Genomic DNA, 18,845 nt, shown 5'->3' with positions numbered 1-18,845 from the left:
GCAACATACGCTACATATCCTCCTTTGTTACACATTGATATTTTGGTGTTATGGTTAAATCATATTTTGTCAGCCATTAACGCCACTCGTCTAAAGTTTTAAACTGAAATATAACCATGAAGCAACTATTACAGAAGACGCTGTCACCTGAGTAGACCCACAAGCCTACAACGCTTCATCACTCTGTAAAACACCTAGTGTGTAGCACTGGAAATTTGAACAAATTTATTTATTTTTCCTTCGTCGTATTTTGGCTTTAATTCCTCGGAAATGACTACTTGAGTATTCTAAGAAGCCAAAATTACAAGCTATAGTTATGAAGTTCAGCTTCATGACCACGCAAGGCCAAGGCTTGCTCTTCGTTTTGACAATTAGCTGTTTGATAGATGTTTGATACTATCGCCACCGGGATTTCTAGAATATTTACAAGTATGTGTTTTTCTAAGACTTCTAATTCAATAGATCGTCTTCACGTGACGTGTTTTTATCTTCATCAGGCATAAGAGGCGGTATATTTATATCTGTTTACAATTAGCGTGCTTCGTTTGGAAACCAGAGCATTTTGAATTTCAGAGTTATGGAGCCTGCGTGACACAAGGCTACGATCGAGTTTGTTGAAAAATATATACTTATTTCATGATTTTGAGCCTTTTTAGAAGTTAGAGCATTAGGAAAAGTGCTTATGTAAATGCTTGTTTGTTTAGTACTGATAGTCAGTCGCCTAGAAAACCAAAGTAAGTTCCAGATGTTTACACTATATTCCGGCCGCCATATTGGTGTACCACGGATGTACACCAACATGGCGTTTTCTTACTGGACTCTGTAAATTTCTGGGAAACATTTACGACGAATATCTGACGTTTGGGGAAACGCACAGGCCTAAAACTTGGAGAAGTGTCTTATTTAGTTATCTTCTATAGCGTACATCACAACTTCTTAGCTTTTTCCATTGGTTGGTTTTCGATTTATTATTTCTGTTATTGCGTGACAGTGAAAACGATCTGTACCCTTCGAAGAACAAAACAGCAATTGTGGAAAGTTTTTTGCAAAATGATAAAATGTTTTTTAGTTCATTATTTTTGTACATGTTCTCACCTTCCTCTGATATAAATCCATGCCATTCCTATTTTTTGATCGGGATCATTTGCGGTCCAATATGGGGATCATTTCCGGTCCGGGATCATTTGCGGTTCAATTTGGGGATCATTTGCGGTCCGGGATCATTTGCGGTCCTGGGATCATTTGCGGACCCGTACAGAACGCCTGGAAGAGGCTAAAGTAATTTGCAATTTTTGTTCAGCATATTCTTTCATCCATATAGAGCCAAGGTAGGAAAGAAGGTGAGTCGACAAGAGTTTCTAGGGTTGGGAAATTGTTCGAATTTTAGTACAAAAACGGCTAGTCGTTGTCCCTGCGACTCCGACCACAAAAAACTGTCCCGTTTTTAAAAAATCAACCCAGTCCCTAAACCCCTTATGCAGGTTTGTAACCGAATTTTTACGGTACTAAGAAAGCTGTTTGAAACCATTATTGTAGCATCGACTGTGAAAAAATGGTAGTAATTATCTATAAAATTAGAAGTGAAAACTACTCGAAACTGTGTACATTTGCCACACTGTATACATAATTAACGTCACGAGTGCAAGAGACTGGTGACAATTACGCTCGGATACGCCTTGCACAAATTTTGTTCAGAAACATGGCTGAAGTCACCCAGCTGCAGAAACAGGTGAGTGAGGATACAACGAGAATGACACTGTTATGACTAGTCATGTGAACTGTGTTCCGTAAAAGAAGAAATTTAAGGGTCAAAGCATTTTATGTTGTGCATTTTGCGTTGTACTTAGCGTAAATTGCAGCGCGATCAGCAAACGTGCAACCATTCATGTTTTCTCGCAGTTTCTTGCTGGATGCATAAACATAAAAGTTGTTTTTACTATTTAACTTAACTTGCATTTTAATTTATGCACGAATAATCACTTTTGCATTTATAATTTTATTTAATAACACATGATAACTAATATGATAACTAATCTTTTATTATTATCGATCATCCCGAGATAAGTTTCGAATTAATATTGAAGCTTTTTTTTTGTAATCTTTGGCGGGGCGACTTTATAATAGACAACAGTGTTCAGTTAATGCTTATTATGTTATTGGGCTACAATCTTTGAACTGGTGGGCCATACTCTCCGGAGACCCTTTTAGGTTTTTTTTGGGATACGGGAGGATAAAAAATAGAGACAAAATTGATGGGATACAGAATATTAATTTTGGGTGAAAAAATTAATAAGATAGCGGATATGTAGAACAGATATCCCTAGATACAACAAGGGAAATTGCTAATTTTTGAAATTAGAAATTATTAACGGGTGCAGAATATTTAAGCCAAAAATTAACGGGATATAAGATACCCCCATGGGGCCTCAAAAATGTGGACTACTGTTGCCATTTATGGGACATGAAATTCGCTTCAAGCCATTTAAAAAAGGTCAGCACAAGTTACTCAAGGTAAAGTCTTAAATTATAATAACCAAGTAGCCCATCAGGCCGGCGCTTATTCCCAGTTTCAGTAGCATGCAGTGACTTGGAGTATTTCTACTCCCCCCTGGATGAGATACCAGTCCAACGCAAGGTTACCCCTAACATTAAATTTACCAGTACCCATTTAGACACCTGGCCAGAGAGAGGCACTGTGAGATTAAAGTGTCTTGCCCAAGAGAACCACACAAATTGTCACCGGCCAGGGCCCAAACCTGAACCGCTTGATCCAGAGGCGAGCACGCTAACCATGAGGCCACTGCGTTACTCAAACTGGTTAATGAATAGCTAATTACTTGTACAACTGATGAGCACATCTTTGGTTCGTTTTTACACAGAGCGATTCTTCTCCAAAACACAAGATGACAACTATTCCTTTCCTACCATCAGAAGTAATTTCAAAAATAGTTTCGTTCTTACCTTTGCCAGAAGTGTGCAACTGTATGTTAGTCTGTAAAGAATGGAAGGTGAGTACATGTTTGAACTCTTTAGTAAGTTCTGAGACAAAAATGATTTGTCAAATTAAGTAGGTCTGTTTGAGTCCACTTGTCGGTTTTGTTTTTGTAGTGAATAAGTCGTTTGTGAGGTGCTGGTAGGGTGATTGTTCTAAGTTAGTGCACTAGCTATTTCTAAAGTCACTGAAAATAATTTGTAGCGTAGGTAAAGCATTGAGCAGAGTCCCAGTCAGTTTTATGACTCACAGTAGATGGACCTCAAACTGACCGACATAATTTTACGCCATAGACAGATCCAAACCTACTAGAACCAACCAATGACTGTTGATAAACATTACAATACTCTCTCAGCTACACTTACCTTACAATGGACAAGACTTATATCACCATTGCCTGGCAAGCAATATTCAATTGCTCAGGTTGTCGAAATGTCAGTGACCAACAACAGTACTTTCCATGACTTACCCTCACCCGGACAATCACACAAGACGAACTACCGTTACTCCTGGGTTCAAACCACTTACTATCTAATGATACGTGCATCTCTCACTCACTCATCCATTCCTCCACTCACAACATAGCCCAGACACAACAACTAAGAGGTATTTTTACTAAAACAAAAACTCAAAAAGTGATGCTAAAAAGTTATCACTCTTTTTATTTGTTACTTAGGAGCTTCTTTCTTCAGAGCAGTTCTGTAAACGCTATGCTCTCAGACACTATAACTTAACTGATGAAGAGGAACCAGCTGGGCATCTGAATGTGTGGACTACTCCAGATGAATGGTTCTATTACTGGGATGAAAATGCAGACCAATCTAATGTATATGTGTTCTCTGACCCTCCAAAGCGTTGGAAATGTGGCATTGTCCATTTGGCCGATTATACGCTAGAGTCAGATAAAGAGCTTAAGTATAAAGATCTTCTCAAGGCATTGTACATTTTGACTAGGATACAGATTGCCGCAGTGGAATTGGACCTAGATTGCCGTAAGTTGCTGTGAAGGGCATGGCTTTCTAGGTGTCTGGGATAGGAGATTGAAATCAGCTAGTTTTGGTAGACAAATTGCATTTGTATTGGTATACAGTATCATATTTATTTATTTACTGGGATACTAATCAGTGGTATAGGAAATTTTCCAAACTGGGTGTTTACCCAGGCATGATGCAGGCCAGGGTTTGAACCCAAACCACCAGGTCCAAAGTCCAGTATGCTAACTATTAGGTTTGTGCATATAGTTTTGGATCAGATGCTAGGTTAAAGGGAAAGTCTCTACACAAGCCAAGTGGCCCATCAGGCCAGTGCTCATCCCTGTTTCAGCTGCATGAAGTGACTAGAAGTATTTCTACTCCCCTTGTGAATGGGATTCTAGTCCATCCAGGGTTATCCCCCAGCATTGAATTTGCCAATACCTATTTAGACGCCTGGGTGGAGAGAGGCACTATGAGAGTAAAGTGTCTCGCCCGAGGTCACAACACAATGTCTGTGGCCAGGGCTCGATCAGGAGGTGAGTGAGGCCACTGCACCTCCACCTCAGATTCTAGGTTACTGCAGGTTAATCCATGGCATTTTACCAGACAACTTGCCCAAGACAACAGCTGAAAGATCCTGGCAAAGCTTTTTGTAATTGTCCTTTGAATGCCCAGCCCAGAGTTCAGAACACTTTGTACATTATCAGTAGTTAACTGTGAGTCATATATTTCCTAGTGTTATGGTGAGGTGATTTTGAAATTATGGAAGCTTGGAGCCAACACAGTAAATAGCCCAGGCCTTTGAACAGAGGCTACCATCCAGCATGCAAGAAACTAAATCTCTGTTAATTTTTAAAATAATGATTAAGGACTTTTTTAGTGAAAGCTCTTAGAATTTTTAAATATTGTATATAGCTTTTATCATTTACTACATTTATTGTAATGTTTTTAGGACTTTTATTGTTATTTAAATTCTATTTAATTTGTTCAGGGAACCCCTTGATAACAGTATTTGGTGACCGAATTACCCTGGTTTTAAAAATATGTTATTATTATTTTTGTTGTTATTATTATTGTTGTTGTTGTTATTATTATTATTATTATTATTATAATTGTTATTGTTATTGTTATTATTATTGTTATTGTTTGTTATGGTTATCATTATCGTTATTATTATTAGATTAGTCTTTGTTATGATACAAATCTTGTTACTTTTCAAATGTAGATTATTATTTCATCATGTTAAATAGTAATCTTCTAATCTGGTCAGTCCAAACCTTGCTTTCATGCGGAGGCCAAGTTACCTGTCACAAAACTGTAATTTGGGCTTCTTAGTGTTGTATAATATATCAAATTATCCTGGCAGTTTTATTGGTTCTTACAAACAGCTCATGAGCCCCTTTTTTGTTCTTACAACATTTTGATGTCATCTGTGATCTGTTGCATGTGGCAATAAGGAATCTCTTTGTTAAAATGATGATGATTATTTTTTAGGAGCCTGGGGTAATGAGGGCACAGGTGAGGTAGAAACGTGCTTGTTTCCCTGGAACAAAGACACCCTCCCTACTGCAAAGGATATTTTTACACTTTTTCACTTTAATCCTGAGATGCGTAACAACCCATTGTTTGATGATAAAGAACCAGAGTCGGAGGAAGAAGACAACATTGAAGATGAAGATTCCGAAGAAGGGCGTGGGCACGTCATCTGGAATACTTTAGGAACATCATATAGTGCTGATCTAAAGAAGGCTAATGCTTTCTTTGATTGGTTCAAACCAATATTCTCCACAATGGTTCGAATTGCCATTGGTAGTACCGCAATGAATCCAGTGCCGTGTTTTATTCTAGCAAAACTTTCCCCAGGTTGGGTGGGAGGCATGCTTACGTCTTTGGCTTTAACTTAGTTGATTTTCCAATACTTAGAAATAACATTATTTCCATTGGTTACCATATTTGGAGGGGTTTCTTTTTGGCCATTGTGCCAAAACTAGCCATTGTTGAAGTAACACAAATGGAAATGGTTGTGATCTCTATAAAATAAGCTTGTGAGTAAACCCACTTTTGTAGGACCTTTTACACTTGAGTTTATTTTGTAATCAGAGGCAAGAAAGAAATAGGAAACAACCTATTGCAAACCACCAGACTAAGCCTCAGGACTTCTCTTCCAGCTGTCTTGGGATGTTAAAAATAATTTTGTCAGAATACTGGCTACACTTATACCTAGGGCCTTTCTTGTGTTGCTGTGGAGAGAGCATGGTCAGAACTCTGCCGAGTAATGTTTTGTCTAAAAGTAGCTCTGTTACTGTTGCTATCCAGTGCATATAGTGTTTTGTGTTTTCAAAGTGAAGTAATGTTTGTAGAGAAAATTTGTTGAATAAGTATTTCATAGGTCATGAAAAGAATGGAAAAATAATGAAAGATGTCACCCTGGCAAAAAATTGTCTTGAGGTAACCAGTTGCTAACCTAACCACTATACAGCTTACTCTTTCAGGGTCAACACCACTCAATTAATGGGACGTACTGTTTTTTTTTTTTCCTCCGGTTTTGATTTTCTTATTGTAAGGACGATTAGTTTATGTTGTTGAATGTTGTGTTCAGTCATGACAAACACACGAGAGTGAACAGTTTTAAACTGATTTCATTAGATAGACTGAAATACAGTCAGAACGCATAGGTGGATGGCATCTAAGCTTCTTTTATGAACTGCTTACTTTCAGCAGAGTTGATAGAATATTAAATTAGCAAAATGTTGTGGTAAAACTTTAATCATGGACACCTTGTGCTTTCCTGATTGACGAGAAATCCATGTGTTATGTAAGTGGAAAACACACATCACCATAGTTTGTTTTTGTTCACACAGATGTAAATCAATATGTGTAAAGGTACCAGGCCATGCACTATTTGAGAACACTGAAGAGTGTGAAAACAGTCAACTGACATTTGTGGCTTCCGTCACTGGATTCTACATTCAGTCAGGTTCTCAAGTATTTCTAGTCTTGTACTTTGACAGCTTAATGCATAACTTTGGATATTTTAAACATTAAAATTTGAATGACACATATTTAAGGATAATATTCAAAAATGAACTTAAAAATAATTTGTTAAAGATGGAATTTAGATAATTTTTTGATAAAATTCTGCTAGTATAGGTTTAAAATTAATTCAATTGCTGCAATCTGATTGGCTGAGCTGTGGTACATAATCAGCCAAACCTCACATGTAGCTACATCTCATAGAAGTCTTGAGCTCATAATTTAGTTTAAAGCTAACAGGTTATTAGAAATCAGTAGGTGTTAGTTTTGGGTGGGTAGATTATACTTCTGTTTGGGTTGTCTGATACAATTTCACCAACACTGACTAAAATGTGTTTAACAATGCTATTGTATACATTGATTATTGTATTAAAGTAATAATCTTTACACAAATATTTTGTATCTGCATTCATTTTGAATTCTAGTTGATATATACTCCAAGCGCCTTCTACAAGCTGATTGTACATCTGAAATACATTTGAGATTTATATTACATGACATATAAAAAGGCGCTGGCAATGAAACCGGAGTGTGTCACCCTGACGATGCTAGAGCACATGCGTCTGACATGTTGGGTTCTACTACAAGGAAAAGCACTCAACTTTTGTATGTGATCCCATGTGAAATATATCTTCCGCCTAATGTCTACTCGACACAAACACTAACTAATCGGCACATGCTTTTAGAACAGATTGGTTTCGTCCTAAAGAGAATAGTACCACAAGGAGAGCAAAGGCTTTTCTGAAACAAGTATATAGCTTTGATCTTTATTAACCAATTGAGGTGGGTATAACTTGTTTTACGTGGGAAACACAGGTACCTGACCCACCCGATCACTTGCCGCAGTGCTAATTAATTAATTGAAAAAAACAAACATTACAATTTACACCTTGATGCCTTAGGGCCTTGTAGCCTTAGGGCCCTAGGGCCTTAGTTCCATAGTGCCTTAGGGCGGTAGGCAGCCGCTAAGGCACTCAGCACTAAGAAAGTCTTTGGCGCTCAAAAATTGAAAATAGCCTGGCTCCGCCCCTGTTAATGTTTTCCTAGCTTTTGATGACACCTCCACAGCCCCATCCTGTTTATTCTTGCATAATAAATTTCCAGTTTATTATTTCTTACCGTGGAATTCAATGCCGTCCAATGTTTGTATCTTGATGGCTCCAGTACCCACAAAAGCATCACGTTTTTTTTCTAGTCTGTTCTGCAGGATCTTTTCAAAACGTACTTGCTTGAACTGAACAAAACAACATACGTTTGTTGATTCAAGTGGCCATGGCAACTTGAACAAACAAAACACTTTTCTTGACCACGCCTTGGAAATTTAAACATAATTGCATTACGGCGTCGACAAAACCTGGATCGGATCACGGATCGGATCACGGATCGGATCACGGACCGGATCACGGATCGGATCACGGATCGGATCACGGACCGGATCACGGACCGGATCACGGATCGGATCACGGATCGGATCACGGACCGGATCACGGATCGGATCAAGGAAAAAAATTCAAAATTTTGTTGAGCAAATTGCACTAGAGTGACTACTGTGAGCAGAAAGTTTTATTTAATTCAGGTGTGATATTCCTTTATTCTTTTATAATATCAAGCCAACTGGGAGCTGGTCACAGATGAATTTTTTTCAGGCTGTTGGGTTTTGATTGCGATGATCAATCATGTCTTCTATCTTTCTCCGCAGTTCAGATAAATGATATTTCGTGTATTCACTTGCATCAAAGGTAAACTGTCATAAAACAAGTCAGTATGGTAATAACAGGACGAACGTATGAATAGAAACTCAAAAACTAAAAACACTAAAAAATTAAACACCTGATGATTTCAAACAATTTCCGTTTTTGAGACAAGTCTATACTTTTAAAAGATGTGAGTTTGGAATACGATACTTCGCACTGGAATAAAACGAAACAAACCATTTGTATTTCAAGGAAATATAGCTGTTTTACAAAAAAATCTAGGAATGACATCGATAGTGTGAACGATAACGCAACCCGAGAATAAACAACATTTTAGGAGTTACGTCACGAGTTTAAGAGTTATTTTTAGGGTCGTAAAGAGTTGCCTTTAAATAGAATAAAACCTTAAAATGATCGTGTTCTAGGATAGAAAACACTTAAGAGGCAAGAACAAATCAAAACGGAATGAGGATCGTCAAGGATGGCAAAGATTAACGGGGATTGCAAATGACGAACTTGAAAAACTAGGCTAGTTTTTTCAAGATGCGCAAATCGTGACGTAGCTCCTTCAAAACAAGTCATGTCCTTGAGCTTTCGTACGTAAGTTTTCTCATTAACTGTAACGCCAACTGTAACGCTCACATCTGACACGAAAATGTAGCCGAGAATTAGCCACTGATAACAATTTCAAAAACGAGAATGGGAGGTTCACGCAAGCTTCGAGCCAACTAACGTTCAAATATAACTACATCTGCCTGTTCATTACAATTTAAATTCGTCGTAAATTAGGCGCTTATGTGGCTTTTTAAATGACCTCTTGTCATTCTCTGTAATTAACATGTCATTGCGTCAAATTCGGGATTCTTATTTTCATTTAACATATTTTAGTTTTCCACTTTTATTTTTTATTTATCATTATCTTATAAACGGTTTGATTTTAGTTTTTGATTTTTTTTCTTTAAAACTTTTTTTTTTCTGTGATCCGATCCGTGATCCGATCCATGATCCGATCCATGATCCGATCCATGATCCGATCCGTGATCCGGTCCGTGATCCGGTCCGTGATCCGATCAGTGATCCGATCCGTGATCCGATCCAGGTTTTGTCGACGCCGATTGCATTATTCTTCAAATACTCAGTACGCTTCAGGATATCTGGCACTAAAAATGGAGGCAACGAGAGAAGTCGCGGATGAAACCAGCGTAAAATCTCAAAGAGCGAAAGGCAAGAAAACCAGCTCTGGGCACGCAGAACTTGCTAGAACACGATCCAACAGTGTCACTGATCTTCCCACTAAACAACCGGCAGTGAATGAAAAGCAAGGATCGGATCACGGACCGGATCACGGATCGGATCACGGATCGGATCACGGATCGGATCGCGGATCGGATCACGGATCGGATCACAGCAAAAAAAAAATGTTTTAAAGAAAAAAAAAATCAAATCGTTTATAAGATAACAATAAATAAAAAATAAAAGTGGAAAACTAAAATATGTAAAATAAAAATAAGAATCCCGAATTTGACGCAATGACATGTTAATTACAGAGAATGACAAGAGGTCATTTAAAAAGCCACATAAGCGCCTAATTTACGACGAATTTAAATTGTAATGAACAGGCAGATGTAGTTATATCTTAACGTTAGTTGGCTCGAAGCTTGCGTGAACCTCCCATTCTCGTTTTTGAAATTGTTATCAGTGGCTAATTCTCGGCTACATTTTCGTGTCAGATGTGAGCGTTACAGTTGGCGTTACACACAATACAGTTAATGAGAAAACTTACGTGCGAAAGCTTAAGGACATGACTTGCTTTGAAGGAGCTAAGTCACGATTTGCACATCTTGAAAAAACTAGCCTAGTTTTTCAAGTTCGTCATTTGCAATCCCCGTTAATCTTTGCCATCCTTAACGATCCTCATTCCGTTTTGATTTGTTCTTGCCTCTTAAGTGTTTTCTATCCTAGAACACGATCATTTTAAGGTTTTATTCTATTTAAAGGCAGCTCTTTACAACCCTAAAAATAACTCTAAAAATCGTGACGTAACTCCTAAAATGTTGTTTATTCTCGGGTTGCGTTATCGTTCACACTATCGATGTTATTCCTAGAATTTTTTGAAAAACAGCTATATTTCCTTGAAATACAAATGGTTTGTTTCGTTTTATTCCAGTGCGAAGTATCGTATTCCAAACTCACATCTTGTAAAAGTATAGACTTGTCTCAAAAACGGAAACTGTTTGAAATCATCAGGTGTTTAATTTTTAGTGTTTTTAGTTTTTGTGTTTCTATTCATACGTTCGTCCTATTATTACCATACTGACTCGTTTTATGACAGTTTACTGAACTGCGGAGAAAGATATGAAGACATGATTGATCATCGCAATCAAAACCCAACAGCCTGAAAAAAATTGATCTGTGACCAGCTCCCAGTTGGCTTGATATTATAAAAGAATAAAGGAATATCACACCTGAATTAAATAAAACGTTCTGCTCACAGTAGTCACTCTAGTGCAATTTGCCCAACAAAATTTTGGATTTTTTTCCTTGATCCGATCCGTGATCCGATCCGTGATCCGATCCGTGATCCGATCCGTCATCCGATCCGTGATCTGGTCCGTGATCCGATCCGTGATCCGATCCGTGATCCGATCCGTGATCCGATCCGTGATCTGGTCCGTGATCCGATCCGTGATCCGGTCCGGTCCGGTCCGATCCAGGTTTTGTCGACGCCGGAATTTTAGTACAAAAACGGCTAGTCGTTGTCGCTGCGAGTCCAACCAGAAAAAACTGTTCCGTTTTTACAAGACCAACCCAGTCCCTAAACCCCTTATGCAGGTTTGCAACCGACTGTGAAAAAATGGTAGTATTTATCGATAAAAATAGAATTGAAAACTGCTCGAAACTGTGTATATTTGCCATGCTCGATACATAATTTACGTCGTGAGAGCAAGAGACTGGTGACAATTACGCTCGGAGATAACGCCTTGCACATTTTTTGTTCCGAAACATGGCTGAAGTCACCCAGCTGCGGAAACAGGTGAGTGAGGATACAAGAATGACACTGACATTAGTCATGTGAACTGCGTACGGTAAAAAAAGAAATTTAAGCGTCAAAGCATTTCATGTTGTACATTTTACGTTGCGTAAATTGCAGCGCGATCAGCATACGTGCAACCACCCATGTTTTCTCGCAGTTTCTTGCTGAATGCATGAACATAAAAGCTGTTTTTACTATTTAACTTAACTTGCATTTTAATTTATACACGAATAATCACTTTTGTATTTATAATTTTATTTAATAACGTGATAACTAATATAATAACTAATCTTTGATTATTATCGGTCATCCCGAGATAAGTTTCGAATTAATATTGAATGAATGACTGAATGAATGAATGAATGAATGAATGAATGAATGAATGAATGAATGAATGAATGAATGAATGAATGAATGAATGAATGAATGAATGAATGAATGAATGAATGAATGAATGAATGAATGAATGAATGAATGAATGAATGAATGAATGAATGAATGAATGAATGAATGAATGAATGAATGAATGAATGAATGAATGAATGAATGAATGAATGAATGAATGAATGAATGAATGAATGAATGAATGAATGAATGAATGAATGAATGAATGAATGAATGAATGAATGAATGAATGAATGAATGAATGAATGAATGAATGAATGAATGAATGAATGAATGAATGAATGAATGAATGAATGAATGAATGAATGAATGAATGAATGAATGAATGAATGAATGAATGAATGAATGAATGAATGAATGAATGAATGAATGAATGAATGCCCTTATTTAGGTGTCAAACTAAAATAGCAGTAAATAACCACTAAATGGGGACACTATAAATAAATTAAAATAAATATTAATAAAAATATTTACAATTGATAAAATGAGTATGAAATGAATGAGATTATTTACATGTGCATGACTGTTGAGTGTGGCTTAGAACTATTTACAAATACATATAGACTTAATAAAATACAAAAGTGTCTATCATGTATGACATGAAATACAATCAGAACAATGAGTATCAGCCAGAAAGGAATTTAAATCAAACTTTCCAGTACGTAGTCTCCTCCGCACCCGTTATTAGGGTCGTCACTCAACGCTTCTCCCCCATCGTTGCGTGATGACCCTAATAACGGCCGCAGAGGAGACTATCTAATACACTGCCCAAATACAAATAATGCAGGAAGGTCTCTTACATTTTTGGGTAATAGACTCCATAACTTTGGGCCAATGTATCTGATGGAATGCTTTGAATTGAAGCTTTTGTTTTTCTAATCTTTGGCGGGGTGACTTTATAAGACACCACCATATCAAATTAATGCTTATTATGTTATTGGGCTACAATCTTTGAACTGGTGGGCCATACTCTCCGGAGACCCTTTTAGGGTCTTTTTGGGGTACGGAAGGGTAGAAAATAGAGGTAAGATTGATGGGATACAGAATATTGATTTTGGATAAAAAAATTAATAAGATAATGGATATTTAGAACAGATATCCCTAGATATCAACTAGGAAAATTGCTAATTTTGGAAATTAGAAATTATTAACAGATGCAGGATATTTAGGCCAAAAATTAACGGGGTATGAGATACCTCCCCCCTGGGGCCTCAAAAATGTGGACTACTGTTGCCATTTATGGGACGTTAAATTCGCTCCAAGCCATTAAGAAAGGTCAGCACAGGTTACTCAAGGTAAAGTCGTTGTACTAACCAAGTAGCCCATCAGACCGGCGTTTATTTCCAGTTTCTGTAGCATGAAGTGACAAGGAGTATTTCTTCTCCCTCCTGGATAAGATGCCAGTCCATCACAAGGCTACCTCTAACATTAAACTCACCGGTACCCATATAAACACCTGGCCAGAGAGGCACAGTGTCTTGCCCAAGAGCACAACACAATGTCACCGGCCACAGCCCGAACCTGGGCCGCTTGATCCAGAGGCAAGCACACTAACCATGAGGCCACTGCGTTACTCAAACTTGTAAATAAATAGCTGATTTCTTGAACAGCTGATGAGCACATCTTTGGTTTGTTTTTACACAGAGCAATTCTTCTCCAAAACACAAGATGACAACTCTTCTGTTCCTACCATCAGAAGTAATTTCAAAAATAGTTGCGTTCTTACCTTTGCCAGAAGTGTGCAACTGTATGTTAGTCTGTAAAGAATGGAAGGTGAGTACATGTTTGAACTCTTTAGTAAGTTCTGACACAAAAATGATTTGTCAAATTAAGTAGGTCTGTTTGAGTCCATTTTTCAGGTTTGTTTTTGTCGTGAACAAGTCATTTGTGAGGTGCTGGTAGGGCATTTGTTCTATGTTAGTGTACTAGCTATTTCTAAAGTCACTGAAAATAATTTGTAGCATAGGTAAAGCACTGAGCAGAGTCCCAATCAGTTTTATGACTTACAGTAGATGGACCTCAAACAGACTGACTTAATTTGACTAACAATAGACGGGCCTCAAGCTGATGGACTTAATTTCACGAAATAGACAGATCCAAATTTACTAGAACCAACCAGTGACTGTTGACAAACTTTACGCAAGTCTTTCAGCCAATACTATCTCATCTACTCTTACCTTACAGTGGACCAGACTTGTATCACCATTGCCTGACAAGCAATATTCAATAATATTGCTCAGGTTGTTGAAACATCAGTGACCAACAACAGTACTTTTCAGAACTTACCCTCACCCAGACGATCACACAAGAGGAACTACTGATACTCCTGGGTTGAAACCACTTACTATGATTCATACATCTCTCACTCACTCACTCATCCATTCCTCCACTCATAACATAGCCCAGACCCAACAACTAACAGGTATTTTTACAAAAACAAAAACTCAAAAAGTGATGCTAAAAAATTATCACTCTTTTTATTTGTTACCTAGGAGCTTCTTTCTTCAGAGCAGTTCTGTAAACACTATGTGCTCAGACACTATAATTTAACTGATGAAGAGGAACCGACTGGGCATCTCAATGTGTGGACTACTCCAGATGAATGGTTCTGTTACTGGGATGAAAATGCAGACAAATCTAATGTATATGTGTTCTCTGACCCTCCAAAGCGCTGGAAATGTGGCATTGTCCATTTGGCCAATTATACGCTTGGGTCAGATAGAGAGCTTAAGTATAAAGATCTTCTCAAGGCATTGTACATTTTGACTAGGATACAGATTGCCGCAGTGGATCTGGAGCTAGATTGCGGTAAGTTGCTGTGAAGGGCATGGCTTTCTAGGTGTCTGGGATGGGGGATTGAAATCAGCTAGTTTTGGTAGACAAATTACATTTGTATTGGTAAACAATACTGTATCATATTTATTTATTTACTGGAAGACTAATCAGTGGTATAGAGAATTTTCCAAACTGGGTGTTTACCTAGACATATAATTAAAAGACCCTTTCAAATGTGATGGAAACATAAATCATTATGGCAACTAGCATCTGACCATGATAGTGGTGGAGCATCTGGAAAATAGTGAGTCTTAGGGTTAGGGTAGATGTTAAGTCTGCCTTCCAGACCTCTAGAGCTAATATCCCAGTTTCTGTCGCATTAAGAGACTAGGAGCACAAGTCTACTTTTCACCTGGTTGGGATTTTTAGTCCCTTACAGAGTTTCCTATCAGCTTTTTAATACATGTATGCTGGTAGACATTTATATACCTAGGTGGAGAGAGGTACTGTGAGAGCAGAATGTTTTGCACAAAAACACTTTGCAGTGATACAGGCCAGGGCTTGAACCCAAACCACCAGGTCCAAAGTCCAGTATGCTAACTATTAGGCGTGTGCATATAATTATGGATCAGATGCTGGGTTAAAGGGAAAGTCTCTATACGAGCCAAGTGGCTAATCAGGCCAGTGCTCATCCCCATTTCAGCTGCATGAAGCAACTAGGAGTATTTCTACTCCCCTCTTGAATACGATGCTGGTCCATCCAGGGTCATCCCCCAGCATTGAATTTACCAATACCTATTTATACACCTGGGTGGAGAGAGGCACTATGAGAGTAAAGTGTCTTGCACAAGATCACTACACAATGTCTGTGGCCAGGGCTTGAACATGGAACACTCGATCAGGAGGCGAGTGCACTAACCATGAGGCCACTGCACCACTTCAGATTCTAGGTTACAGCAGGTTAATCCATGGCATTTTGCCTGGCAACATGCCAAGACCACAGCTGAAAGATCCTGGCAAAGCTTTCTGTAATTGTTCTTTGAATGCCCAGTCCAGAGTTCAGAACACTTACATTATCAATAGTTTACTGTGAGTCATATACTTTCTAGTTTTATGGTGAGGTGATTTTGAAATTATGGAGGCTTGGAGCCATCACAATAAATAGCCCAGGCCTTTGAACAGAAGCGAGGCTAAAGTTTTGCACAAATGGAATATTGTAAGTGGATTCCATTTGCACAAAACGTTTTACGTGAATGTTTTCATGTAATGTTTGCTAATTTTATTTTCTCACATCCTAAATACTATAAATGTGCCTCGCTGTCATTTTTAATTTGTTCATTCGACAATGATGACATGAAGTCATTGAAACGTCATGTTACTGTACTTACATTAATTTTCCTGCTTAAATGTTTTTCCAAATTGTTTTTTATAAGATTATTAGAATTATTGTTATTATTACTATTACTATTACTATTACTATTACTATTACTATTACTATTACTATTACTATTACAATTACTATTATTATTATTATTATTATTATTATTATTATTATTAGATTTGTCTTTGTTATGATACAAATCTTTTTCCTTTTCAAATGTAAATTATTCTTTTGCCATGTTAAATAGTTTCTTATCTGGTCGGTCCAAACCTTGCTTTCATGCGGAGGCCAAGTTACCTTTCGCAGAACTGTAAATTGGGCTTCTTAGTGTTATGTAATATGGCAAATTATCCTGGCAATTTTATTGGTCCTTACAAACAGCTCATGAGCCACTTTATTGTTCTTACAACATTTTGACGTCATCTGTGATATGTTACATGTGGTTATAAGGAATCTCTTTGTTAAAATGGTGATGATTATTTTTTAGGAGCCTGGGCTAATGAGGGCACAGGTGAGGTAGAAACGTGCTTGTTTCCCTGGAACAAAGACACCCTCCCTACTGCGGAGGATATTTTTACACTTTTTCACTTTAATCCTGAGATGCGTAACAACCCATTGTTTGATGATAAAGAACCAGAGTCAGAGGAAGGAGACAACAATGAAGATGAAGATTCCGAAGAAGCGCATGGCCATGTCAGCTGGAATACTTTAGGAACATCATATAGTGTTGATCTAAAGAAGGCTAATACTTTCTTTGATTGGCTCAAACCAATATTCTCCACAATGGTTCGAATTGCCATTGGTTGTGATGATATGAATCCAGTGCCGTGTTTTATTCTGGCAAAACTTTCCCCAGGGTGGGTGGGAGGCGTGCTTACATCTTTAGCTTTAACTTAGTTCATTTTCCAGTACTTAGAAATAACATTATTTCCATTGGTTACATGTATTTGGATGTTTTTTTGCCATTGAGCCAAAACTTGCCATTGTTGAAAAAACTCAAATGGAAATGGTTGGGAGTTCTATAAAGTAAACTTGTGAGTAAACCCATTTTTGTAGGACGTTTCACACCTGAGTTCATTTTGTAATAAGAGGCAAGAAAGAACCAGGAAACAGCCTATTGCAAACCACCAGACTAAGCCTCAGGGCTTCTCTTCCAGCTGTCTTGGAATGTTAAAAATAATTTTATGTCTTGTGTTGTTGTGGAGAGAGAATGGTCAGAAACTCTGCCAAGAAATGTTATGTCTAAAAGTAGCTCTGTTACTGTTGCTATCCATTGCATATAGTGTTTAGTGTTTTCAAAGTGAAATAATGTTTGCAGAGAAAATTTGTGGAATAAGTTTTTCATAGATCATAAAAAGAATGGAAAAATAACAAAAGTTGTCACCCTGCCAAAAAAATTGTCTCAAGGTAGCCAGTTGCTAACCTAACAACTATACAGGTTACTCTTTCAGGGTCAACAGCAGTCAGTTAATGGGATGTAGTTTTGATTTTCTTATTGTAAGGACGATTAGTTTATGTCGTTGAACGTGGTGCTCAGTCATGATAAAAACACAAGAGTGAATAGTTTTAAACTAATTTCATGAGATAGACTACAGTCAGAGCTCATGTGGGGAAGGCATCTAAGCTTCTTTTATGAACTGCTTACTTTCAGCAGAGTTGATAGAATATTAAATTAGCAACATGTTGTGGTAAAACTTTAATCATGGACACCTCGTGCTTTCCTGATTGACGAGAAATCCATGTGTTATGTAAGTGGAAAACACACTTCACCATAGTTTGTTTTTGTTCGCGCACATGTAAATCAATATGTGTAAAGGTGCCCATGCCATGCGATATTTGAGAACACTGAAAAATGTGAAAACAGTCGACTGACATTTGTGGCTTCCATCACTGGATTCTACATTCAGTCTGGTTCTCAAATATTTCTAGTCTTGTACTTTGACAGTTTAATGCATAACTTTGGATATTTTAAAACAAATTTGAATGACGTATATTTAAGGATAATATTCAAAAATGAACTTTAAAATAAGTTGTTTACATGGAATTTAGATAGTTTTTTTGATAAAATTCTGCTAGTATAGGTTTAATATTAATGCAATTGCTGCAATCTGATCGGCTGAGCTGTGGTACATAATCAGCCAAACCTCACATCTACCTACATTTCATAGAAATCTTGAGCTAATAATTTAATTTAAAGCTAATAGGTTCTTAGAAATAATTTAGTGTTAGTTTTGAGTAGGTAGATGATACCTCTGTTAGAGTTGTCTGATCAACAGTGACTGAAATGTATTTAACAATGCTATTGTATACATTCATTATTGTATTAAAGTAATAATCTTTATGCGAATATTTTGTATCAGCATTCATTTTCAATTCTAATTGATATATACTCCAAACGACTTCTACAAGCTGATTGTACATCTGAAATACATTTGAGATTTATATTACATGACATATAAAAAGCCAGGTGGCGCTGGCGATAAAACCAGAGTGTGTAACCCTAAGGATACTAGAGCGCATGCGTCTTACATGCTGGGTTCTACTACAAGGAAAAGCA

The 18,845-nt window shown here is 37.4% G+C and overlaps 2 protein-coding genes across 3 annotated transcripts; both read left to right on the top strand.

Annotated features, from left to right (window-relative positions):
- Positions 1 to 1,067: 1,067 nt before the first annotated feature.
- On the top strand, positions 1,068 to 7,392 carry LOC110051580 (uncharacterized). Of its 2 annotated transcripts, none has more exons than XM_020757624.2 (4): positions 1,068 to 1,340; positions 2,880 to 3,008; positions 3,669 to 3,984; positions 5,461 to 7,392. In XM_020757624.2, the coding sequence occupies exons 2-4, from the start codon at positions 2,904 to 2,906 to the stop codon at positions 5,868 to 5,870; spliced, it is 831 nt and encodes a 276-aa protein (XP_020613283.2). In that variant the 5' UTR covers positions 1,068 to 1,340; positions 2,880 to 2,903; the 3' UTR covers positions 5,871 to 7,392. The 2 variants fall into 2 exon arrangements, with proteins under 2 accessions (XP_020613283.2, XP_020613282.2); XM_020757623.2 differs by lacking the exon at positions 1,068 to 1,340 and adding an exon at positions 1,650 to 1,729.
- Positions 7,393 to 11,657: 4,265 nt separating this feature from the next.
- Positions 11,658 to 18,635, top strand: LOC149112827 (uncharacterized). The gene is made up of 4 exons (XM_089288655.1): positions 11,658 to 11,727; positions 13,777 to 13,905; positions 14,625 to 14,940; positions 16,776 to 18,635. Exons 1-4 carry the CDS (start codon positions 11,698 to 11,700, stop codon positions 17,183 to 17,185), a joined length of 885 nt encoding a protein of 294 aa, XP_089144781.1. The 5' UTR covers positions 11,658 to 11,697; the 3' UTR covers positions 17,186 to 18,635.
- The last annotated feature ends 210 nt before the right edge of the window (positions 18,636 to 18,845 follow it).

Source organism: Orbicella faveolata, unplaced genomic scaffold (genome assembly GCF_042242905.1).
Source record: "Orbicella faveolata isolate gen_17 unplaced genomic scaffold, um_ofav_v1 contig_2, whole genome shotgun sequence".
NCBI classification, from domain to species: Eukaryota; Metazoa; Cnidaria; class Anthozoa; order Scleractinia; family Merulinidae; genus Orbicella; species Orbicella faveolata.
Note: the sequence above shows the minus strand (reverse complement) of the source record. Positions and strands in the feature narration are given on the sequence as shown.

Coding starts and splice junctions, on each gene's coding strand:
- LOC110051580 (XM_020757623.2), top strand. CDS start 1,700: ATGGCTGAAGTCACCCAGCTGCAGAAACAG. Junction 3,009..3,668: donor TAGTCTGTAAAGAATGGAAG/GTGAGTACATGT, acceptor TTTGTTACTTAG/GAGCTTCTTTCTTCAGAGCA. Junction 3,985..5,460: donor GGAATTGGACCTAGATTGCC/GTAAGTTGCTGT, acceptor ATTATTTTTTAG/GAGCCTGGGGTAATGAGGGC.
- LOC149112827 (XM_089288655.1), top strand. CDS start 11,698: ATGGCTGAAGTCACCCAGCTGCGGAAACAG. Junction 13,906..14,624: donor TAGTCTGTAAAGAATGGAAG/GTGAGTACATGT, acceptor TTTGTTACCTAG/GAGCTTCTTTCTTCAGAGCA. Junction 14,941..16,775: donor GGATCTGGAGCTAGATTGCG/GTAAGTTGCTGT, acceptor ATTATTTTTTAG/GAGCCTGGGCTAATGAGGGC.